The 21,485-nt window shown below is 41.9% G+C and overlaps 2 protein-coding genes across 2 annotated transcripts in view; both read left to right on the top strand.

Moving 5' to 3' along the window:
* hs6st1a (heparan sulfate 6-O-sulfotransferase 1a) overlaps positions 1-6,258 on the top strand; it is a 176,949-nt gene extending 170,691 nt beyond the window's left edge. The window contains exon 2 of the mRNA XM_079818803.1: positions 2,786-6,258. Within this exon, the coding sequence (XP_079674929.1) occupies positions 2,786-3,509 (724 nt within the window). The 3' untranslated portion in view covers positions 3,510-6,258. The remainder of the gene's footprint in view (positions 1-2,785) is intronic.
* Positions 6,259-17,877: 11,619 nt separating this feature from the next.
* uggt1 (UDP-glucose glycoprotein glucosyltransferase 1) overlaps positions 17,878-21,485 on the top strand; it is a 45,703-nt gene continuing 42,095 nt past the window's right edge. Inside the window, exons 1-5 of the mRNA XM_079819839.1 lie at positions 17,878-17,940; positions 18,732-18,870; positions 18,954-19,033; positions 20,620-20,750; positions 20,849-20,961. Of these exons, the coding sequence (XP_079675965.1) occupies positions 17,880-17,940; positions 18,732-18,870; positions 18,954-19,033; positions 20,620-20,750; positions 20,849-20,961 (524 nt within the window). The 5' untranslated portion in view covers positions 17,878-17,879. The remainder of the gene's footprint in view (positions 17,941-18,731; positions 18,871-18,953; positions 19,034-20,619; positions 20,751-20,848; positions 20,962-21,485) is intronic.

Raw genomic sequence — 21,485 nt, 5'->3', positions numbered from 1 at the left:
ATGTATGTATATATATATGTATATATATATATATATATATATATATATATATATATATATATATATATATATATATATATATATATATATATATATATATATATATATATATATATATATATATATATATATATATATATATATATATATATATATATATATATATATTCATCACTTTACATAACGCTTAGCTTGAATTTAACGCAGAATGTTTTTTTTCTTAGGTAAATAAAATTATTTTTAGGACCTTTTTACTAGAAAACATGTTGAATGTGATTAAGAGAGAGAATGTGTTGAATTTTCTGTTGATTTACCCTCGGGGTCAACGCTGTGCATAATGTGCAAGCTTTTGGTTGACTTGTTTGCCGTCTCCAGTCCTGTCTGTCACAGATGAATAAATTCATGCATCTCTACCAGAGCTGTTAAAATAAATAAGTCTCCGCCGTTCACTACACTAATGTCTGATTCATTCTGCACCACGTACGCTCAAGTGCACAAGAGGGACGCATCCAAGAATTCACTAATTTGGTGTTGGAGTGCAGGTTCAGAATGGAAGAGGTGTTGCGGGACGAGTTATGCTCTTTTCGTCTGCATTATGAAGTCTCACTGAAGCATATCAGAATCAAGAGCACTACAGTTCAATTCCCCTTTACGACTGGTTGTGTTCACACGCGCCGAAATTATTTTTATGCTGGAGGCGAGAGGAATTATAATTCTTACCTACCAGTAAAAGATTACCATGTGGCTGCCTTTGGTCCTTTACTGCAATACAGATATTTATGATGTGAATAATGTAGCTAGAGTTCCAGTTTATGAGAAAAAATTTTACACACTGCTTGCGTTTTAATGAGTCAATAAAACCCATAAAAAATGTAATGTGCTGAAAATGGTAAAGACAATCTTCGCACAGTATTCCATCCCAGCTGTTAAATCTGAATAATTTCATTGTAGAGATGTTCAAAGTCGACTAGTTGGTGGGCTGCCTAAACAATTAGTTGACTAGTAGTTTTTTAAGCAAGATAAGTAACAAATATAATATAAAAAACATTGCTTACAGCAAGTTTCGGCAGTAATTGTTTTGAAGTTTGTAGTTTAAGGCAGCTTTATTGTTTGAGAATTTTTGCCGAAAATCACCTAGGATGATTTTTTTTCCCCACAGAAAATTCCTGATCTATAAGCAGAAATATAAATATATTTATTACAGTGCCATCTTGTGGTCAATTCTCACAAAATTTGACAGTTGGCATTGTATAGATGGTGAATGTGATTTTTCACCAAGTACAACATGTTCCTGGATCAACATCTTTGTTGATCCTGGAACAACATTCCAATCAGCCAATCAGATTGGATGAACAAGTTTACAGTTTGTCAAGTTTAGGCTTGCAACCAGGGTTAGGTGTTTCCACATCAGTGTTATTCACCTATCATTTCCCTCTGATATTAGAGATAACTTATGGTGTGTTTTGCTTTTCAAATGCACATTGTAGAGATTTACTGAACCGATCTAGCCACTCTGATTACACTTCCGCTCGTCATTATCCTCACTTTTCTAATGTTCATAATGTTACATTGTAAACACAAATTACTTTTAAGTCATATTGTGTTTTATATTATAGAGCATAAAAATATTGCCATGTCGTACGACATTTAGAATTATTTAGCAATAAAAGGTTGTTTACCTTCCATGTTGAAATTTCAGTTTTCAGTCGCTTTCATACATTTTAGTCTGGCAATAGTTAATCTAGCAAAATGTTTACAAGTTTATGCAACTATAACACGTTAATTAATGTAAGTAAGAATAAATGACTTACCGATGATATCCTCCGTTGGATGGTCGCTCATCGCGTTCTTCTTTTTCTGAGGTAAATTCAAGGCTTATTCCTCCCAGCACGTCTTCTTCCAAACTTGATGAAAAGCAGATGAATCTGATGAAGCTTGATGCTTTATTTATCGAGGCGTTTACAGGTTTGCGTGGCTCACATGGACAATTACCGCATTAATAGGCTGCGCTGCACGTGGGTGTGGCCACATTATAAATAATGAGCTTAGACGGTAAAGATTGTACCTCTCATTGGTTTTATATGGATTAGCCTATCCATTTTTGGCATGTTTCAGAAAGAAGTTCACGGAGACAGCAGAAAGTGCACACTGTTTGTTTACTTTACTTTTATTTTGTGTACACTCACAATAATGACAAAACTTTACGCTTTTGTAAAATAGACCCTTTACATTTTCAAGACTCGTTTCTGTATGACAAAAAATATGGAGTATTTGAAGTCAATTTAGCTGCTATGTGGAAAAAAATAATGTGTGTTCGTCGACCCCAGAGGGTAAACATATGCATGAAACAGAAATCGTGAAAAAAGCAATCGTCCCTTCTTCTCTTTTGTAATGTATATCCGAGTTAAACGGCTTCTGGAACGAGAAAAAATGGCGGGAAGGGGAAGTTGATGATGGGACAAATGCTAGCACTACTACATGGCTATATTGGCTATGTTTATGAAGTTTTGTTATGTTTAGACTTCCCGTTCAGAAGATATATTTCAATTATAGACCACACCCCAAAAATAAGGAATTAGCTAATATGTTAGAAACAACTTGACGAATCAAAATACTTTTGAAAACTTTTTGTCGTGACGGTTTTCATTTAAAACATTTTAAATGGCGGAAAAATACTGTAGACACATGTGAAATCTTAACACTTAGTTTGTTTTGATTCAGTCATTCAGATGTTTTCCTCTTTACCTGTGACCTAATCATTTCTCTATCCTTCATCATCCTACAGGAAGTTCTACTACATCACCCTGTTACGGGACCCCGTGTCTCGCTACCTGAGCGAATGGAGACACGTCCAGCGCGGAGCCACGTGGAAAACCTCCCTGCACATGTGTGACGGGCGAACGCCGACGCCGGAAGAGCTGCCCCCCTGCTACGAGGGCACCGACTGGTCGGGCTGCACGTTACAGCAGTTCATGGACTGTCCGTACAACCTGGCGAATAACCGACAGGTGCGCATGCTAGCTGACCTCAGCCTGGTGGGCTGCTACAACATGTCTTTCATCCCGGAAAAGAAGCGTGCACAGGTGCTACTCGAGTCGGCCAAGAAAAACCTGCGAGACATGGCCTTCTTCGGCTTGACTGAGTACCAGCGCAAAACGCAGTACTTGTTCGAACGGACCTTCCGCCTCAAGTTCATCCGCCCCTTCATGCAGTATAACAGCACGCGGGCCGCCGGCGTGGATCTGGACAACGACACAGTGCAGCGGATCGAGGAGCTGAACGACCTGGACATGCAGTTGTATGACTACGCCAGGGATCTTTTTCAGCAGCGCTACATGTACAAGCGACAACTGGAGCGAAGAGAGCAGCGCCTAAAGAACCAGCCGGCCCTCTTCCCTTTTCGTCGGACGTCCAGCTCAGATCCTAATTTCAGGGATGACACGCCGGAGTCCGAAGCGTCCCGATTGCCCACAGAGGACTACATGAATCACATCATCAACCGCTGGTAGCAGTGCTGGGGGGAGGGGGACGGGAAATACAGGTTGACGAGGAGGAAAAGAATGCGATTCCCAGATCCAATCAAGAGGGAGAGGAAAACGGCAAACGAGAAAGAGACAGAACTTTAGCGTCACCATCAAACACGGCCCTCCCCCCTTTCTGTTGTGCTCCAGGATCTCCCTCGGTCGTCTCGGAGAGGGAGGACTCCGAATGCGGGACAACTGGCGCCGCAGAGACTTTGCGTGCCAGGTCAGAAATATGACTGACTAACTTAAAGCACTGAGCCTGAACTTAAAACAAAGAGGCGAAGACTTCTACAGGCGCAATCGCCCACAGAAGGAAAAAAAAAACATACGTAAAAATTATCGAAATTATATTCACTGCAGATTTTAAAAAGAATGAACCGAATGAAATTGTATAGAGGTATTTGCTTAAATGTCTGCTGCCATTTCAGCCATGAACTTGTGACGATAACGGTCTGTCTCTTTATTTTTTGGTTTATTATGGGCGGATTTCTTTGAATTCTTTTTAAAAGGGATTTTTTTCGTCCCTCAAAGAGGTAAAACTCACAGCACTGAGACCAACAGAGCTGCCTAACACTTATTGGATGCAATTTATTAGCTTTTCATAATCAGTGATGACTTGAAAAGGTCTGTTCTATTGTCCTTTTTTTGTGTGTGTATTTGCACGTCGGTTGCAAATGTCGATGGACGGACAGACAACACGTGGACCATAGCCATTATTTAAGCTTTCAGCATACTGTACGAGTAAACCCCTGTGAGCTAAGTGTACTAATATAAACTTGCCGAATGTGAGAGGTCTTTCGTTTGTCCGATCAGACAGATCATTAGCACCCAATCCAGGCCATTTCTTGGGAGCCGAGTTGGGGAAACTGGTGGAGATCCAAAGAGGAAACTGTGTCTTATTTTACACTTAGTAAGGATAGGCTCTGTGTTTCCGAGCGAAATGCGATTGACTCGATAATGGCGCCTGTGTGTCAGTCAATAACAGGAGCGTCGTAGAGTTTGTGTGTATGCGTGTGTGAAAGAGAGAGCTCGTGAAACGCAAGCAGAAGGAAGCAGCAGCAAACGCAGCCTTTATAAATGTCACCACCATTCCCAATTCCCAGAGACTACTCATTATTTAGTACGCGGGTAGATGGAGGATGACTGTGTGTGTTTAAGATGTCAAGCATTCTATTGAGAATGACTGTTTTATGTGTGCAAGCATGTTCGGGTGTTACTTTTTTTCTTTGCGAATGTGTGAAAGCGTGTGTTTCATGACCAATCTCTTGCCATGGTCCTCAGGGACTGAAGCTGTTACCAGTAAGGGGAGAAGAATGATGTCACATGTCTCCCCTTATGCAAATCTTTGTTAACTTTGAGTTGTTTGTTGTTAAAGGAATAATTCACCCTGAGAAATGACAATTATGTCATCGAATGTTCAAGCTGCTCTTTTCCGTACAATGAAGGTAAATGGAGACTGGAGCTTTTAATGCTCCAAAACGGACTGAAAAGTATCAAGTGAGTCATGTAGACTTGTGCACTATATTTAAAGTATTCGAGTGTATTCCATATTGACTGCTTTTTTTTTGTCACTTTTGGAGCTTGACAGCTCCAGTCCTCATTCACTTTCACTGTATATAAAAGAGCAGCGTTATGTTCCACTGAAAAATGAAAGCCTCACTGATTTGAAACAACCCGAGAGAGTAAATGTCATTTCTCTGTGCGAACTGTCCCTTTAAGTTGATGACTACACAACAACATCAGAGTAAACAGTGTGCGAATAAGGTATCAGGAAGACTTACCCCACTGGAAATGTGTCCTTCCTCATTAACTGACGCTTACAGTGTTATGAGGGACATTTTACTTTACTTACTGCTCTGCAACGGGGATTTATTTTCTCAGTAACCATAAAGACAGACTACTCTTCACTTACTGCATATTTAACCAAACCTAGAGTGTTGTTATGTTATACAGGAACAATTATACAGCGTCTTATCATGAACAATCTGCATAATTCATGAATGATGAAGCCCTTTATTAATATCTTAATGTGATGCTGTCATTCCCTTCAGCTGATATGCTCTTAATGGAAACCCTCTGTGGGTTGTAGTAAATGTTGGTCTCATTGCAAAATAGTCCGGTGACCAAATGTTTCTCAGTCTTAATTCAACAATGGCGTACAGCTAATCCGAGTAGAGAATTGTTGTGTCAAGTGTTAGGTCAGAAACATACTCTACGGTGGCAGTGACGAACCTCAGTACTCAAAGCTAGAACTTCAAATGTCTGTGCCATTAAACCGGATGTGTTATTCAGGTAACTAGCTAAACATGTAGATGGTTTAACTTTTACTTACTTGCTCAGCTAGATTCCCTTTAGAAAAGTATTTCTCAGCCATGACGGCAAAGCTGACTAACAGTTTATGCTCTAGCACCCCTTGTGGTAATGCTGAGAATGCCACTCATTTGAATGAATTCAGACTGTTTTCAGAACACAACAGTCTCTAAAAAGAAGATGCATTTGCCTTCACCTACTGCTGTAGAGTATGTTTCCGACCTTATGTGAGTCAAGCAAAGCAACTCAAACTCAAAGAATGTGTGTGTTTGTAGGAGAGCGAGAGCAGCACTAGCGAATCCCTGAGCTCTGCTCGCGGGTGCATTTATCCATCACATCCAATTCATCTGCTCTGGGTATTTTTCTCATCATTTCAACAATGGATCGTCAAATACACCATTAAAAAAACATTTTTATATAAACATGTCAGTGCTTCCTGTCTTTATTTTCATTTATTACGGAGGTGTTCTGGGAAAGTGTCACACAAGCACAATTAGGAATAGTATTATTTTCATTTTAACGTCTGGACATTAAAATAGATAGACAATCGGTTTGACTCTTCAATCAGTTTGTGAAAATGAATGAAGAAGTGTTTATAGTATTGCACTTCAATGGAATATATTATCTTTTCAGATTTCTTTTTATATCAGATTAAGCTTACTCTCATCAGAAATGTGACTTCCTGGAGGATCATGTCATTAAGGTCGGAGGTTTTGTTTGTTACAGATGAATTACAGGATGGAAAAAGAGATTGAGGACCGGAAAAACCTGTAGAACTATTATGAAGCAATAACAAGAAGACATTTAGTTTGACATCTTTTGTTTACAGAACAAAAAGTAAAAAATATATATTTATATAATATTATATATATATTCTTTCTAATTAATTGCCAGTTTTTCTTGTTTGACATGACAAAGCTTACTCAAACTATATTATCAAAGTGTGTGTGTGTATATATATATATATATATATATATATATATATATAATATAATATAATAATATAATATAATATAATATAATATAATATAATATAATATAATATAATATAATATAATATAATATAAATATTCTATTCATCAAAGAATCATGGAAAAGATTATCACGATACCACAAAAATGTGCATGCATCACAATGGTTTTCAACATTGATTATTATAATAATACATTTTTCCTGAGCATCAATTCACCATATTAGAATGATTTCTAGTATCAAGGATCATGTGACTCCAAAGACTGGAGTAATGATGCTGAAAATTCAGCTTTACCATCACAGGAATAAATTACATTTAAAAAATAGAAAACAGTTATTTTAAATTTTAATAATATTTCACAATATTAGTGTTCTTGTTGAGCATAAGACAATTTAAAAAAACATTCTTTCTAACCCCTTACTTTTGAATGGAATTCTGATATTGCTATAATAAAAAATGACTGTGATTTCCATTTTGAAATATTGACAGTGTAATATTTTATCCTGCTCAAAGTGATGGAAATGAAAATGCACTGCAGGAATGACCCTTCGGCCTTCAGAGCTCAAACACAGAGCTGACAGGCAGCATCTCACCACACACACCGCTGAAGCCGGGGCTACGCTACAGAAGCAGCTGACTCAGACGAGAGCGCTCTCCCTGGTAATTACAAAATATCTCCTGGCACGGGTATCAAGACACGCTTCTTTGTCCTGTTGAATTGAACGGCGGAGAAGCACCGTATCAGCAGCCATTATTGTCTGAAATGGATGGGGGTAATCACTCCGGCTCCTCTGAGTTCTGCAGGGGTAATGAATTGCCACGCTGTGTCTCTTGGACAAGAGCCACGCTGAGAATCACTTGCACCCAGGCCATTGTTCTGCCAGGATATAATAAGAATTTCCAGTATTACAAATACAGTATATAGAGAGAAGATGAAGTGGCTGGGAAAAGAATTAGGAGAATTTATACAGCTCCGCACAATAAGTATTGAACCTAGATGATGAAGGCCTACAACTTTTGTTTTGAGCGCAACAATTAGTATGGCCTCAGCAGCTCTTTGAATTCATTAAAACAAAAAGAGCCAACATTTTTACAAGCATGCATCCATATATTCAGCATCAGAGTGGAACAAGTTTTTAAGGGATAGTTCACCCAAAAATGAAATTTACTGCATGCCGTTCCAAACCTGTATGACGTTCTTTCTTCTATGGAACACAAAAGAGGAAAAAGTGAGTGTGTGTGGGAGTGTGTTCATGTTTTTCTATCCCGAAGTGGACTTCAACATCACTCGAGTCACCGTGGGGACCTAAATTGAGGTCCCCATGAGGAAACCTTTTTTTTTTGTAAATGTAAAAATGCAGAAAGTTTTCTGTGATGGGTAGGTTTAGGGGTAGGGTTAGTGTAAAGGCCGGGACACACCAACCCAACGTCAAAGAAATAGCAGGCCTGCTAAACTATGTTTTATTAAAAATGTAAAAATGCAAGTAAAAATCCAACACAAGTTTTATGTGATAGGTTTAGGAGTAGGAGTAGTGTATGGAGATAGAATGTACAGTATAAAAACCATTACGTCTATGGAACGTCCTCATAATGATGGGTGCACCAACGTGTGTGTGTGTGTGTGTGTGTGTGTGTGTGTGTGTGTGTGTGTGTGTGTGTGTGTGTGTGTGTGTGTGTGTGTGTGTGTGTGTGTGTGTGTGTGTGTGTGTGTGTGTGTGTGTGTGTGTGTATATGTATGTGTTTTCTTTCAAGTGTACTAAGAGGAAAGAAAGTCATACTTGGTTTGGAACAACAAAGGTGAGTGAATGATGGCAAAACTTTGAGGATCATCTATTTAAAACCCATGTCAGTTGCAGTGTTATTTTAATATCATTGATATACTATTATAGTTTTTGTTAATATTTTGAGTTAATTTTTATATTTTCCATTTTCATTTTAGTTTTGAAATTGTAGTTATTTTGTCAGTTTTATTCGTTTTTTTGTGGGGGTTTTTGTATGTATATGTCTACATAGTTTTAATATACAGTTATAGTTTTAGTTGATTTAGTTAAACAAGAAAAGGAGAAATGTATCCTTGGCAACTATAGCTGAAATAAAATGTTCAACAATTATTTTTATTTTTTTTCAAGTAATGACATTTTTATGGTTTTAGTTTTAGTGAGGTGTTTCAGTAAATCCAAACCGGAGAAATGCATGATGCAGAATGAACAATAAACACAGTATTTAATAATCCAGGAAGGGCGAAACAAAAACACAACGAACCTAACTTCAACACGAGACAAAGAACAGAGGAGAACTCAGGGCTTAAATACAAAGGGAGACATAATGATTGACATGTGAACGTAACTACAGGAACTAGAACTAAACCAAAACAGAACAATACATGTGAATGTTTTAGCTAATACTATAATAATAGCTAAATAGTAGTACTGAGGGGCTGACATCCCTCTCAACTTCTAAAGTGGTTTCCTGCCCTGAATGTATCACAAAATTCACCTCAAATAGCTTTGTTGAAAACTCGTCACAGCGAATTTGATTTTAGCGGCACTGATCTCTAATCATTGTCATCAATTCTGAGCTTTGATTTGAAAGCACAAAGAGGATGATGTGGAACTGATGTGGCCATTTTACCTTTTATGTGGATGGTCCTTACTTGGCTTTCAAAGGTGAGACGTATAATTTAGTGCCATGGAAACGTGATGTCACATCCTCGAAAAGCTTTCAGACCTGATTGTTATTCCCCTTGAAAAATGTTTCTCAAGTGTTTCCCCACAGCACTTCTTGAGGAATTTAGTGGCGAGAGTCGACATTAATTTTCTGGATCGTTCTCTGAAATTGTACAGTCTTACAGAAACTCCGTTCTGAATCTCGTTGTTGGCTTTGAAGGACTTCTGCAAATCGCCTCCTAATCAGGGTAATTGATTTTTATGAGCAGACCCCTTTCGCAGCAGGCTGCTGGTTTTACAGCCCCCCTCGGAGATAAAAGGTGTGCGATCCAGCGGAAAGGTTAATAGCCACTGCGGCAGGAGAAGAGCGGCTTTGCCTTATACTTTTCTCTTTTCTGTCCATGGGCTAATGCATAATGGAGCCACCTTGACCCCATAAAGCACCCTGGGCTCTCTGTCCCCTTTAGAAGCGTACTTCGACCTGTCACACTTGATCTACAGTTTAATTTGATGCCGGACCATGCAATTTCTGCCACAATATCACCGCGTGTGTTGCTCTACCCCAAGAAAGGCCAATGGAAGCATGTATAAATATCCGGCTGAAATATCAAGCATGCCCTTGTCAGTTCAAGCTTGGGTGGTAATAGCCAAGCAGATCCAGGGTGTCCAATCATGTCCGATATTGATAAAAAGAGTATGCATTATGGCACCTGACCCGGCAGTGGCATTGAACTGTTTAGCAGCATCAGAGCGTCTCTGCAGGCTGTTTAATTCCCATGCTGGGTGGAAGCAGGAACAATTGGCAAATGTAAGAATCGCCCAAGGCTTGGAAGCCGAGTCTCAAGACGCTGTGCAATTAGTCTTTTGTTTGATGTAGTAGAATTCTGGTAATAAAAAATCTTCCCAATTGAAGTTTTGGATCTTTGCTAACATCCTTAAAACATTTAGATCATCTGTAATGCAAGATAAACATGTAAAATGGAACTTTATGAATCCCGAAAGGGATATGTATCATATTACATTCTAGATGTGTATTTCCCTTGACAAGATGATTGAGAATAAAATATGAGAGACTTCATAAAAGCAGACATGTCAATTCTAAAAAGGTTGCAACTGAACAGAGCATATTGAAAATATATAAAGCCTTTTTGAAGTGAATACTTTGTTTTCACACACGACATCTGTCATCTCTGATCATTTGAATATTCCTATATAATAATTGCCTCATCGACACGACATCCTCAATAAACCTGTCTCTGGCGTGATGACTCCTATCTTTCGAATATTCCTATCTAATAATTGCCTCATCGAAACGGCATCCTCAATAAACCCGTCTCCGGCGTGATAACTCTTTCAAATATTCCGATCTAATATGACTTCTGACCTGTTGCCAGAATCATAATCATACACTGTTTGTTCTTTGGCCAGAGGAGAACTGGCACCCTGACTGAACCTGGTCCATTATGCCACCTGATGGAGTTTTGGTTCCTTGCCATTGTCGCCTTTGGCTTGGCTTGCTCAGTTGGGGACACTAAATGTTCAACTAAATATTCAACTAAATTTTCAACTAAATTAGTGATCTGCCCGCATTGCCACTATATGATAATTGAAATATGCTAGATGACATCACCGTTTTCTCCAGAGCGGCTGTACAGCCGAATCAAATTCTGTTGCATTATTTTCCTGTTTAACACTGTGAAGCTGCTTTGAAACAATTGGCATTGTAAAAAACGCTATATAAATAAAGGTGACTCGACTTGACCTTAATTTAAAGGGGGCATATTATGTCCCTTTTCACAAGATGTAATATAAATCTCTGGTGTCCCCAGAATGTGTGACAGGATGGGCAAGCTGTCAATGTGGATGGGCCCAGGCCGTAGCTACGCTAGTGGTACTGACCCTCGTTGGTGAAGCAGTCATGCGTAAAATGATTTACGTAAATATATAACTTTTTACCAACCTTCTTTGGCACATTTCCTTCAAAAATAAAATTCAGTTCATTGGTACATCCAACAACAAAACATTTGTAATGTTTTTGGTGCAGACATTGTAATAGCCTACTCTATAGCTGATACATCGAGTAAACAGTGTGTCTATGCTAAAAGGGCAGATCATCTACAGTCATGGTCGGGGTTTCCCTACTCTTACAAAGGAGTAGGGGGAAATATGAAACTGCCCATTATGAGAGATTGATAATGACTGCAGGGGATTATAAAAAAAAAAGTATTGGGTAGATTTGTATCATTATAGGCTGGTTATTTACACACACTGTGGACACACATCTGTGTTCAAAAAGTGAATTTTGCATAATAGGTCACCTTTATACATAGATTGTTTTAGCGCAGCTTCACAGTGATAAACAGGATATAATGATCGGTGATGCAAACATCATCAAATCATCAAATTCTTTTGTAAAGCAACTCTACAGAAGACAATGTTGTACTTATTCAGTGTACTTAATCATCAATTAAGAGATGAAGTCGAATCAGATAAAGCAGCTCTGCAGAAACGTCTCGGGTTATGACTATAACCCATGTTCCCCGAGAAAGGAACGAGACACTGCGTCATCGTGATGACACTTTGGGGAACGCCCCTCGCGTAAAGCGTCTGAAGAAACAGTAGAATCAGCCCAATCCGATTGGTGTTGCGTGATGATGTAGTATGTGACGGCATACTCGGAAGATACAAAGAGACGTCTGAACACAACAGAGATAGCGTTCTTTGCGATGGAGCGAGCGCTCTGATGATTGGGTGGACACGAGACGCAGTGTCTCGTTCCCTTCTCGGGGAATAAGGGTTATAGTCATAACCCGAGACGTTCCCCTTCGAGGGAACTCGAACTGATCTCGAACTTATCGTGATGACACTTTGGGGAACGAGTACCAACTATCCCGCACCAATCATACCCAACCCAGTGTGAAGCTGGATACCAGGCACAACTAGGGGGCGAGCACTCTAGCGCCAGGCGTCTCAGGGAGATGCAGACTGTAGTAACGAATGAAGGTGTGCGGGGTGGCCCACCCAGCCGCCTCGCAGATCTCTTGCATAGAGGCCCCAGAAAGGAGGGCCACCGAGGAGGCCATGCCCCTGGTAGAATGGGCCCTCACGGCTAACAGTGAAGGCAAATTGCGCACCTGATAAGCCGTGGCTATAGCCTGGACAATCCAGTTACTGATTGTCTGCTTTGACGCAGGCAGCCCCTTCTTGGGTGAACCAAAACACACCAACAGCTGGTCTGACTTTCTCCACTGAGCATGTGAGGTGGAGGATGGAATGCCTGGAGAACCATTGACCGTGACACATTAGATGGCACCTTGGGCACGTAGCCCGGACTGGGATGCAAGATGGCCTTAACCATGCCAGGGGCAAACTCCAGGCAAGTTGGTGTGATAGCCAAGGCCTGGAGGTCCCACACTCTCCTCAGAGAAGTGATGGCAAAGAGAAAGGCCAACTTGAAGATCAGGATTCTCGCCTCAGCCGACTCCAGCGGCTCAAAGGGGGCCTCAGCCAACCCTTCGAGCACTACCGCCAGGTCCCAGGTTGGGACCCTGGAATGAGCCGCAGGCCTCATCCTCCGAGCTCCTCAGAGGGACCTGCCAAGGGGGACCGTCCAGCAGGTCGATGATGTCAGAGAAACATACTCGAGTGGGCCACCAGGGTGCTACTAAGAGAAGGCTGACGCCCTCCCGGCGGACACGTTCCAGAACTCCCGGGAGCAGAGTGATCGGGGGAAAAGCGTACAGACGCAGCCTCGGCCCCGTCTGTGCCATGGCATTCAGCCCCAGCAGGGCCGGATGGGTGAGGGAGAACCACAGTGGGCAGTGGGACATCTCTCGAGACGCGAAGAGATCCACTTCCACAGGGCCCAACAGCTCGCACATAGCCTCCACCACCTCGGGGTGGAGTTGCCATTCCCCGGGCCTCAGCCCCTGCCTCGACAGGATATCTGCTCCCTGGTTTTGGTCCCCGGGGAAGAACAACCTGGGACCACAGGAGAACCTGATGCGCCATTCTGCAAAGAGGGTGCAACCTCAGGCCCCCCAGGTGGTTTAGATACGATACCACCGACATGTTGTCGGATCGTATCAGGACATGGTGGCCGCGGAGGTCTGGGAGAAAGCTCCTCAGAGCCTTGTAGACCGCCAGCATTTCCAGGCAGTTGATATGCCAGGAAGAATGCCGGGTCCCCCACAGACTTCTGGAAAAGCGGCCTTCCATGACCACGCCCCAACCAGTGAGGGAAGCGTCGGTTGAAACCAATTTCCGGCAACAGGGCGCTCCCAACACTGGCCCCTGGGACAGGAACCAAGTCTTCTTCCATATGACGAGGGAACGAAGGCATCTGCGCGTTACCCTGATCATAAGGAAAGGATTTCCCCTGGGGGAAAACCCCTTGGTTCTCAGCCACCACTGGAGGGCACTCATGTGGAGCAGGCCGAACGGTATCACGTTGGCCGCTGCTGCCATGAGACCCAGCAGTCTCTGAAACCGCTTCACAGTGAGGCTGCGACCCAGCTTTACTCTTGAGAGCATCGCCAGTATGGACAGTATCTACGCGTGCGGGGGACAGCTGTGCCCGCATCAGCGTTGAATCCCACACAACCCTAAGGAACGTAGTCCTCTGGGAGAACGTCAACACGCTTTTCTTCATGTTGAGTCTCAGACCCAGGCACCTTATGTGGGCTAGAACGTCATCTCGATATCGCGCGACTGAGCCAGAATGAGCCAGTCGTCGATATAATTGAGTATACGGATGCCCTGGAGTCTCAACAGAGCCAGTGCTGCATCCATACACTTCGTGAAGGTGCGAGGAGAGAGAGCTAGGCCGAATGGAAGAACCCGATACTGGTACGCTTCGCCCCCGAAAGTGAACCGCAGGAACTTCCAGTGAGATGGAAGGATGGAGATATGGAAGTATGCGTCCTTCAGATCTATCGTGACGAACCAGTCCTCGAACTGGATCTGACTCATGATGGCTGGAATTGTGAGCATCCTGAACCTGTATCTCTTCAGAGACTGGTTCAGACACCTGCGATCTATTATCGGACGCAACCCACCATCCTTCTTGGGAACTATGAAGTACCGGCTGTAGAACCCGGTCTCTCTGTCAGGCGGAGGAATACATTCTATAGCCTCCTTGACCAGCAGCGAGCGTACTTCCTGTTCCATCACCCGCACCTGCTCGGGGCCGACCACAGTCCGGACCACCCCGTTGAATTTCGGTGGAGGAAATGCGCCGAGATAATCTACTAAGGGAACTAGCCTCTCGAGGCCAGTCTCGGGTGTTAACCGAGCCTCCTCTCCGACCCCCTGAAGCGGCTGACCGGCAGGGCAAAATTGGGGAAGAGATCCGGAGGGCGCACGTGATTGCTGGACCGTCGCAGGTCTTATTTGAGGCGACTGGAACAGCGCGCGCGCACAGGGAATCGATGCGGCCCGAAGCGTCTTGGACGGCGGGAATGCAGCATCGATTCCCAGAGAGCCCCAGGGTAGAAACGACCTTGATCGTTCCACCCTGTGGGGGACAGCTCTCAGCAGCCCTGCCAAAGCTAGGACCGCTTGAGAGCCTTCTTAGCCTGGATGACGTCCCTCAGGTCGCCCTTAGGCTGAGAAGGCTTCCTGCGAGAGCACTGTCTCCTCGCGGTGCGAGGAGCTGGATGAAGGTCCGGGCTGCCCACTCAGGACTGCTCTAACTGAGGGGCCCGAGCGCCTCTGGAAGGCGGCTGACTGCTTCCTCGCCTCCTGAAACCTCTCGACGACAGTATCAACCGCACCGCCAAAGAGGCCAGAAGGCGAGATCGGGGCATCAAGGAGAAAGTGTTTCTCTCTCTCCTTGATTCCCGACAGCGTCAGCCAGGGATGTCTCTCAACGCACACCGGACCAGCCATAGAGCGGCCCACAGCGCGGGCCGTCTCCTTGGTAATGCGGAGAGACAAATCTGTCGCCTTCCGGAGCTCGGTGACATCATCCGGGGATGCTCCCTCGCCCTCATCCAGTTCTTTGAGGAGGTCGGCTTGGTATGCCTGCAGAACCGCCATGGTGTGCAGACAACCAGCAGTGTGACCTGCCGCACTAAAAACCCTGCCGACCAACCTGGAGGTATCGCGGCAAGGTTTAGTGGGCAGCGTCGGGGCCTTCAATGATGCAGCGGCCCCGGGTGAGAGGTGGCCCTCAAGCGCCTCTTCAACCTGTGGCAACACTGCATAACCCAACTCAGCCGTCCCCAGCACATTGGCAAAATCCAGCACCGGGGGATTTGATAAACGAGCTGAGAAGGGTTTCTCCCACGATCTACACAACTCGTTGTGTAAATCGGGGGAAGAAAGGAAGGCCCCGCCGTGGAGGCTGAACCCGACGCCTGAAAAAGTGTTCATCCAGCTTAGATGGCGGCTGGATGTCCACTATTTCCTGTGGCCAATATAAACTCAGCTTGGCCACGGCGTGGGTTAAAACCTCCACAAGCTCCTCCATAGCGAGCGTGTGGGATGGGAAAAGCCCCACATCATCCGCCTCGATCCTCAAAGCATCCGACTCCTCTGAGTTAGACAGCCTGAGAACCGGACCCTCCGCGCCGCGGGAAGAAGCCGCATCGCGGGCTTCCACACGGGGCGGGAGGATATCGGAATCGTCAGAGGTGGATAGGGAAGATGCCTCAGCAGTCCCATATCCCCCGACAGATCCCGCTGTGAGCCCCACGATCTACGGCGCCGTGCTGCCTCAACAGACGCAGGCCCAGAACCGCAGGGCTCACAAGGCTGGCCAGTCTCCTCAAAGACGGTCAGCCGCGAGCACAGCACTCTCAGCGGCAGCAGTTCACAATCACCGCGGGCCGCTCCCTCAAGAGCGGCCTGGGCGTGCTGCATGCCGAGACACTGCACACAAAGTTGATGTGTGTCCGTGCCCGTAATGTAGCGCGGACACGGAGTAACACACAACCTGAATCGCTCGCTCGCCATAGTTTGCTTTGGACAATGTTTTCAACACCAACTTCACTTTCAGACTGATAACACAGAGCGCTAACGCTGAAGAGCAAAAAGCTATCTCTGTTGTGTTCAGACGTCTCTTTGTATCTTCCGGGTATCCCGTCACATACTACGTCATCATGCAACACCAATCGGATTGGGCTGCTTCTACTGTTTCTTCAGACGCTTTACGCAAGGGCCGTTCCCCAAAGTGTCATCACGATGACGGAGTTCGAGTTCCCTCGAAGGGGAACAGTGGTGTCATTATCCAGCTCAATTCAAGTAAAGTTTGCTTAATTAACAGTTAAGCATCATTGTTTGAATTGTTCCTCCTCTTTATTGTCATGCAGGGGTCACTAAGCCCATGGGAAATCAACAGGGAAAGTTAGGTGGAACCAACTCATTCAACATCTGTTTTAAGACTGAATTTACCCAAAGGACGGGGAGCTACTTGCGTCTACATTTCAGTTCATGAGGTACATGACACATCTTTAAGTGTACAAGGGAACATAAAAGGTTGTCATGCTAATTGATCACACTTTGACAATGTGGCTGATAAATTTGAGTTAGATCAGAACTAATGTGAATTCAAATTCAATTTAGATAATCTGATTTATTGATTAGGTTATTGATTATCAAAGGGATATAACTTTACTGTCGGACTCGGTTTTCCCATGCAATGTGTTCAGAAACAATCAATACATTTACTACATTAGGCTTACATTACAAGTTAGCATACAAAAAAACTTTATTTTTAATATTTGTGTTTACAATTAGTATATATTTTTAAAAATAGGCTAATTTTTCACAAATTAAGCATGCTTGAAATTTAATATCCAACCATATGGATCATAGAAATGCTTGACCAATTAACACTACTATTCTATATCTATGTGTAGCCTACTGTGCTAGACTAACTAGTCACATCACTTGCTTCCATTGTCCTCCTCATTTGCAAGTCTCTAAATAAAGCGTCTGGTAAATGTAAATTGTAAAAATTGGCCATTTGTGTCAGTGGAATACTGAGTTAGCTGTTTAAAAACTGATTAAAAATAAAAGAAGCATGAAAATCATCATTCAAAGTAGAGCGATGGAAAGAAAAAACACGCAGTGTTGCATTTCGTCAATATCCTTACACATTATAGCAGCAAATCCAGTTTCCGTTTTTGCACCTTTAAATCAGTGTTAAAGGCTCCTGCTAGCTCTTCTTGAGCCAAAATGGCGCCTATGACAAATAAGCCGTCTAGCGTATAGCCAGCGAAAAATATTGGAGTATGTTGTTCTATTTAATCAAATGAATTATATTTTTTAACCAATGATATATTATATTTTATTACTACAGTCGTTAATGTGACACTTATAATATGATATGTGATTTTGCATATGCTTAAAGCTATTTTTCTGGAAAGGCACAGAGAGCAGGACCCACACATGCATCGTAGAATGGACCACTTTCACCGTCCAAACATGGCAACTCACGAAGCTGATTCAGAAGCCGGTGCTGGTATGAATACTCACTTTAACCTCCGCAGAATTCTGTCGCATTGCATTTATTGCAATAATAGTGTGTATGAATACGTCACACCATGCTTTTTGCAACTGGGTCGAAGCTAATGTATGCGATTAGTCATGCTTGCACAGGTATACTGGGAGTGCGTTACACAGAAAAGCTCATTCAAACGCTGGATTCTTCTTGTTAGGTTCATTTCTTGATATTATTTTCTAGTGGTGTTTCAATTAAATCCAACCTCATTCACGTATTCTGTAAAATCCATTAGCATTTGTTTGCACTGTGATTATATACGTCATACGATACCAGTTGTTTGTGTGTGTTTTTATTTGGACTAGGTGCTAGATGGACGATATAAAAAAAATGAATTCATCCTCGTAAAATATGCTTTGAAAGAAATTGTTATAATGCAGGAAGTTAATGAGAACCCGGAACTCCTGTTCGTTGAGAACGCTGATTGGATGACGCTAATCTTAATGTCCACGCTGAGTGCTCTGATTGGCTGAGAGTCAGATCACGCTGTACTATTCAAGCTGTCAAATGAAGTGAAATACAAAACAAAGCAGAAAACTATGAATGCTATGCTTGAATATGCTTTTATGATGATAGTTTGTACGTCTTTTATGTCAGTTTGTGTCAGTTTCATTTATTTAACGTAATGTAGTTAAAATATGCAGTTTCACTTTCTTTTTTATAACTGACACATTAGTACTCCAGCTTCTGGTGTGCTACTACTTGTGTGAGTCCCCTCTTCAAGCAGAGACTAATCAGTTTCATTGTCTCAGGCTTTTGTGGGAAGATGTGGATGCTGTGTGCTGCACTGCTGGCTCTGGGCTCTGTCAACTCTGTCAATGGGGACTCAAAAGCTGTCACAACCACACTGACCACTAAATGGCCCTCTACACCGCTCCTGCTGGAGGCCAGGTTAGCTTGATCATAACAACATGTTAAATATGTAGTTTTATGCTACAGTATACTAATAATAAAAATGCCATTATATTTTACAGTGAGTTCCTTGCTGAAGAGAGTCAGGACAAGTTCTGGGACTTTGTAGAAGCTAATCAAAATATTGAGAATGATCATGATGGTAATATTTGATCTGAATCCCATTTTTTCCCTTTACTTCTTAGACATGAAAAGGATTGTCAAGCCTGTTTTCCTATTTGTTATGAAGCCTTTGAGATCTTATATTTGACATTTAAGAAATATCACATGTGCAAGGGTGCTGCTGTTCTGAATATCATATATTAAAATATTGCATACTTTTATTTTAAATTAAAGGGTTAGTTCACCCAAAAATGAAAACTCTGACACTCACCCTCATGTCGTTCCAAATTATTCAAGTATTATTAAATTATTTAAGAAGAAATAACAATGGTAAAAGTTCCAGTTCTATTGTAGTTATGAAGTAAAGTATTTGCATATATATATATATATATATATATATATATATATATATATATATATATATATATATATATATATATAATTGTTTTGTTTTATAAATATGCAATATTTGAAAATGCAAAATGTTTCTTGTCACATCAAATTCAGTTATGATTTACATAATGTCATATTTTCAATTCACAACTGTGAAATTTTATAAAGAATGTCAAGTAGTTTGCATCACTTAATATTACTGTTGGTCGCTGAATGTATTTATCTTAAAACGGTTTTCAAATATGAAATGTTTAGCTACTTGCATCTTACGACGCACTTGGAACAGTAAGCCCCGCCTTCTTTGATTTGATTGGCCATCTCACTCATTCTCATATTCTCATTCTGACGATCGCTGTTAGACCAACCTAAAAAATGTAAATTTTACTTGTGTCATCCTAGCAACAAACAGAGAGGGGTGTAATGGGGCAGCATAAACAGCTCTGTCCATTTCATAAACAATTTGGCCATTTCTAATTATTCTAATTATTGTCCCCCTCAATGTATATGGTGGTTACGGCCCTGGTTCCAAACCCATCATGAGACTTTCGCTCATCTTTGAAATGTAAATGAAGATTTTTTTTGTGAAATCTGAGCGATTTCTTTCACTCCATTGAAAGTCCGTTCACCCAAAACTCTGACGTTTCAAGACATTCATTAAGATATTGTAAAATAAATCCATACGAATTGAACGATTTAATGCAAGTCTTCTGAAGAGACACTTGCTTGATATATGATGAACAGATACAATTTATGCTTTTATTCACATATTGTTCAGTAAACATATATAGAGCACTCAAATATGGAAAACGGAATCTCAGCTCTATTTCCTTGATGTATAAAGTGAGTACATATCAAGCAACATAATGTCTTTTCTGAAGACTTGGATTAAACAGATAATCCACGATCTCATCATGAACACGTTGAACCTTCAGAGATTTGTGTCAATAGACTTTCAATGGAGAGACAAAAATCTCTCAGTTTTCAAGTCTTATGGGTTTAGATTGACATGAGGGTGAGTAATTGATGACAGAATTTCATTTTGAGGTGAACTAACTCTTTAATATTAATTTACTTAATTGACCTGAGGGTATGTCATAATTTTCATTTTTGATATGAACTAACTCTTTAATATTAATTTACTTACAGTTAATGAAAATAGTTCAACATTTTTGTGTTGTTGCTCTTGAAATGTGGCCAGCCAATTCGATTACAGGACTGTTGTCTATATTTCAGACACAGATCTGGCTTACTATGATCTGATCCTGAAAAGAGGCAGTGCGCTGCTGAGCCCAGTGCAGCTAAACCTGATGAAATTCGCCTTATCTTTAAGGGCCTACTCATCTACCGTCCATTCCTTCCAGCAGGTGAGTGGTGCCTTTTCACAGCTGTTTAATGTAAACTAAAAGAAAACCGGTTTGCCTCAACGTGTTATTTTCTCAACATGTGCTGTTTGTCCATGTAGATTGCATCTAATGAGCCTCCTCCGTCTGGCTGTAAAGCGTTCTTCAATGTTCACGGACAGACATCTTGCGATACAGAAAGACTTAAAGCCATGCTAGATAATGCCTTAGAACGGTGAGTAACAGCAAGACCTCCTGCAGCCTTCCTTCCAATATTACCTACAAAGCCCAAGTAAAACGGACTGAAAAAATATTGAATGAATTTACAAATTCTTTTAGTTAGTCTGGTGGAGTGACTCGCGAAATCCATTTTTAAATGGACAATATCTTTACGATGCTTGAAAATGTTGTTAATTAGAACAGGAAGTAAATAATGCACTTTCAGATTTTAGTTATTACATTTTAAAAGTGAAAGTGACATGTGAAGGCCAACTATGGTAACCCATACTCGGAATTTGTCCTCTGCATTTAACCCATTCGAGTTAGTGCACACACATTAGGAGTAGTGAGTAGTAAATACACACACACTGTAAACCGTGGACACACACACACGCGGAGCAGTGGGTAGCCATTTTGCTCAGGGAGCGATTGGGAGTTAGGTGCCTTGCTCAACCTTAGTCATTCCCTGTCGGAATTGAGAATCGAACCCGCAACCTTCGGATTACCAGTCTGAATCTCTAACCATTAGGCCTCAACTGC

This window comes from Gobio gobio (assembly GCF_949357685.1).
Source record: "Gobio gobio genome assembly, chromosome: 6".
Classification (NCBI taxonomy): Eukaryota; Metazoa; Chordata; class Actinopteri; order Cypriniformes; family Gobionidae; genus Gobio; species Gobio gobio.
Note: the sequence above shows the minus strand (reverse complement) of the source record. Positions and strands in the feature narration are given on the sequence as shown.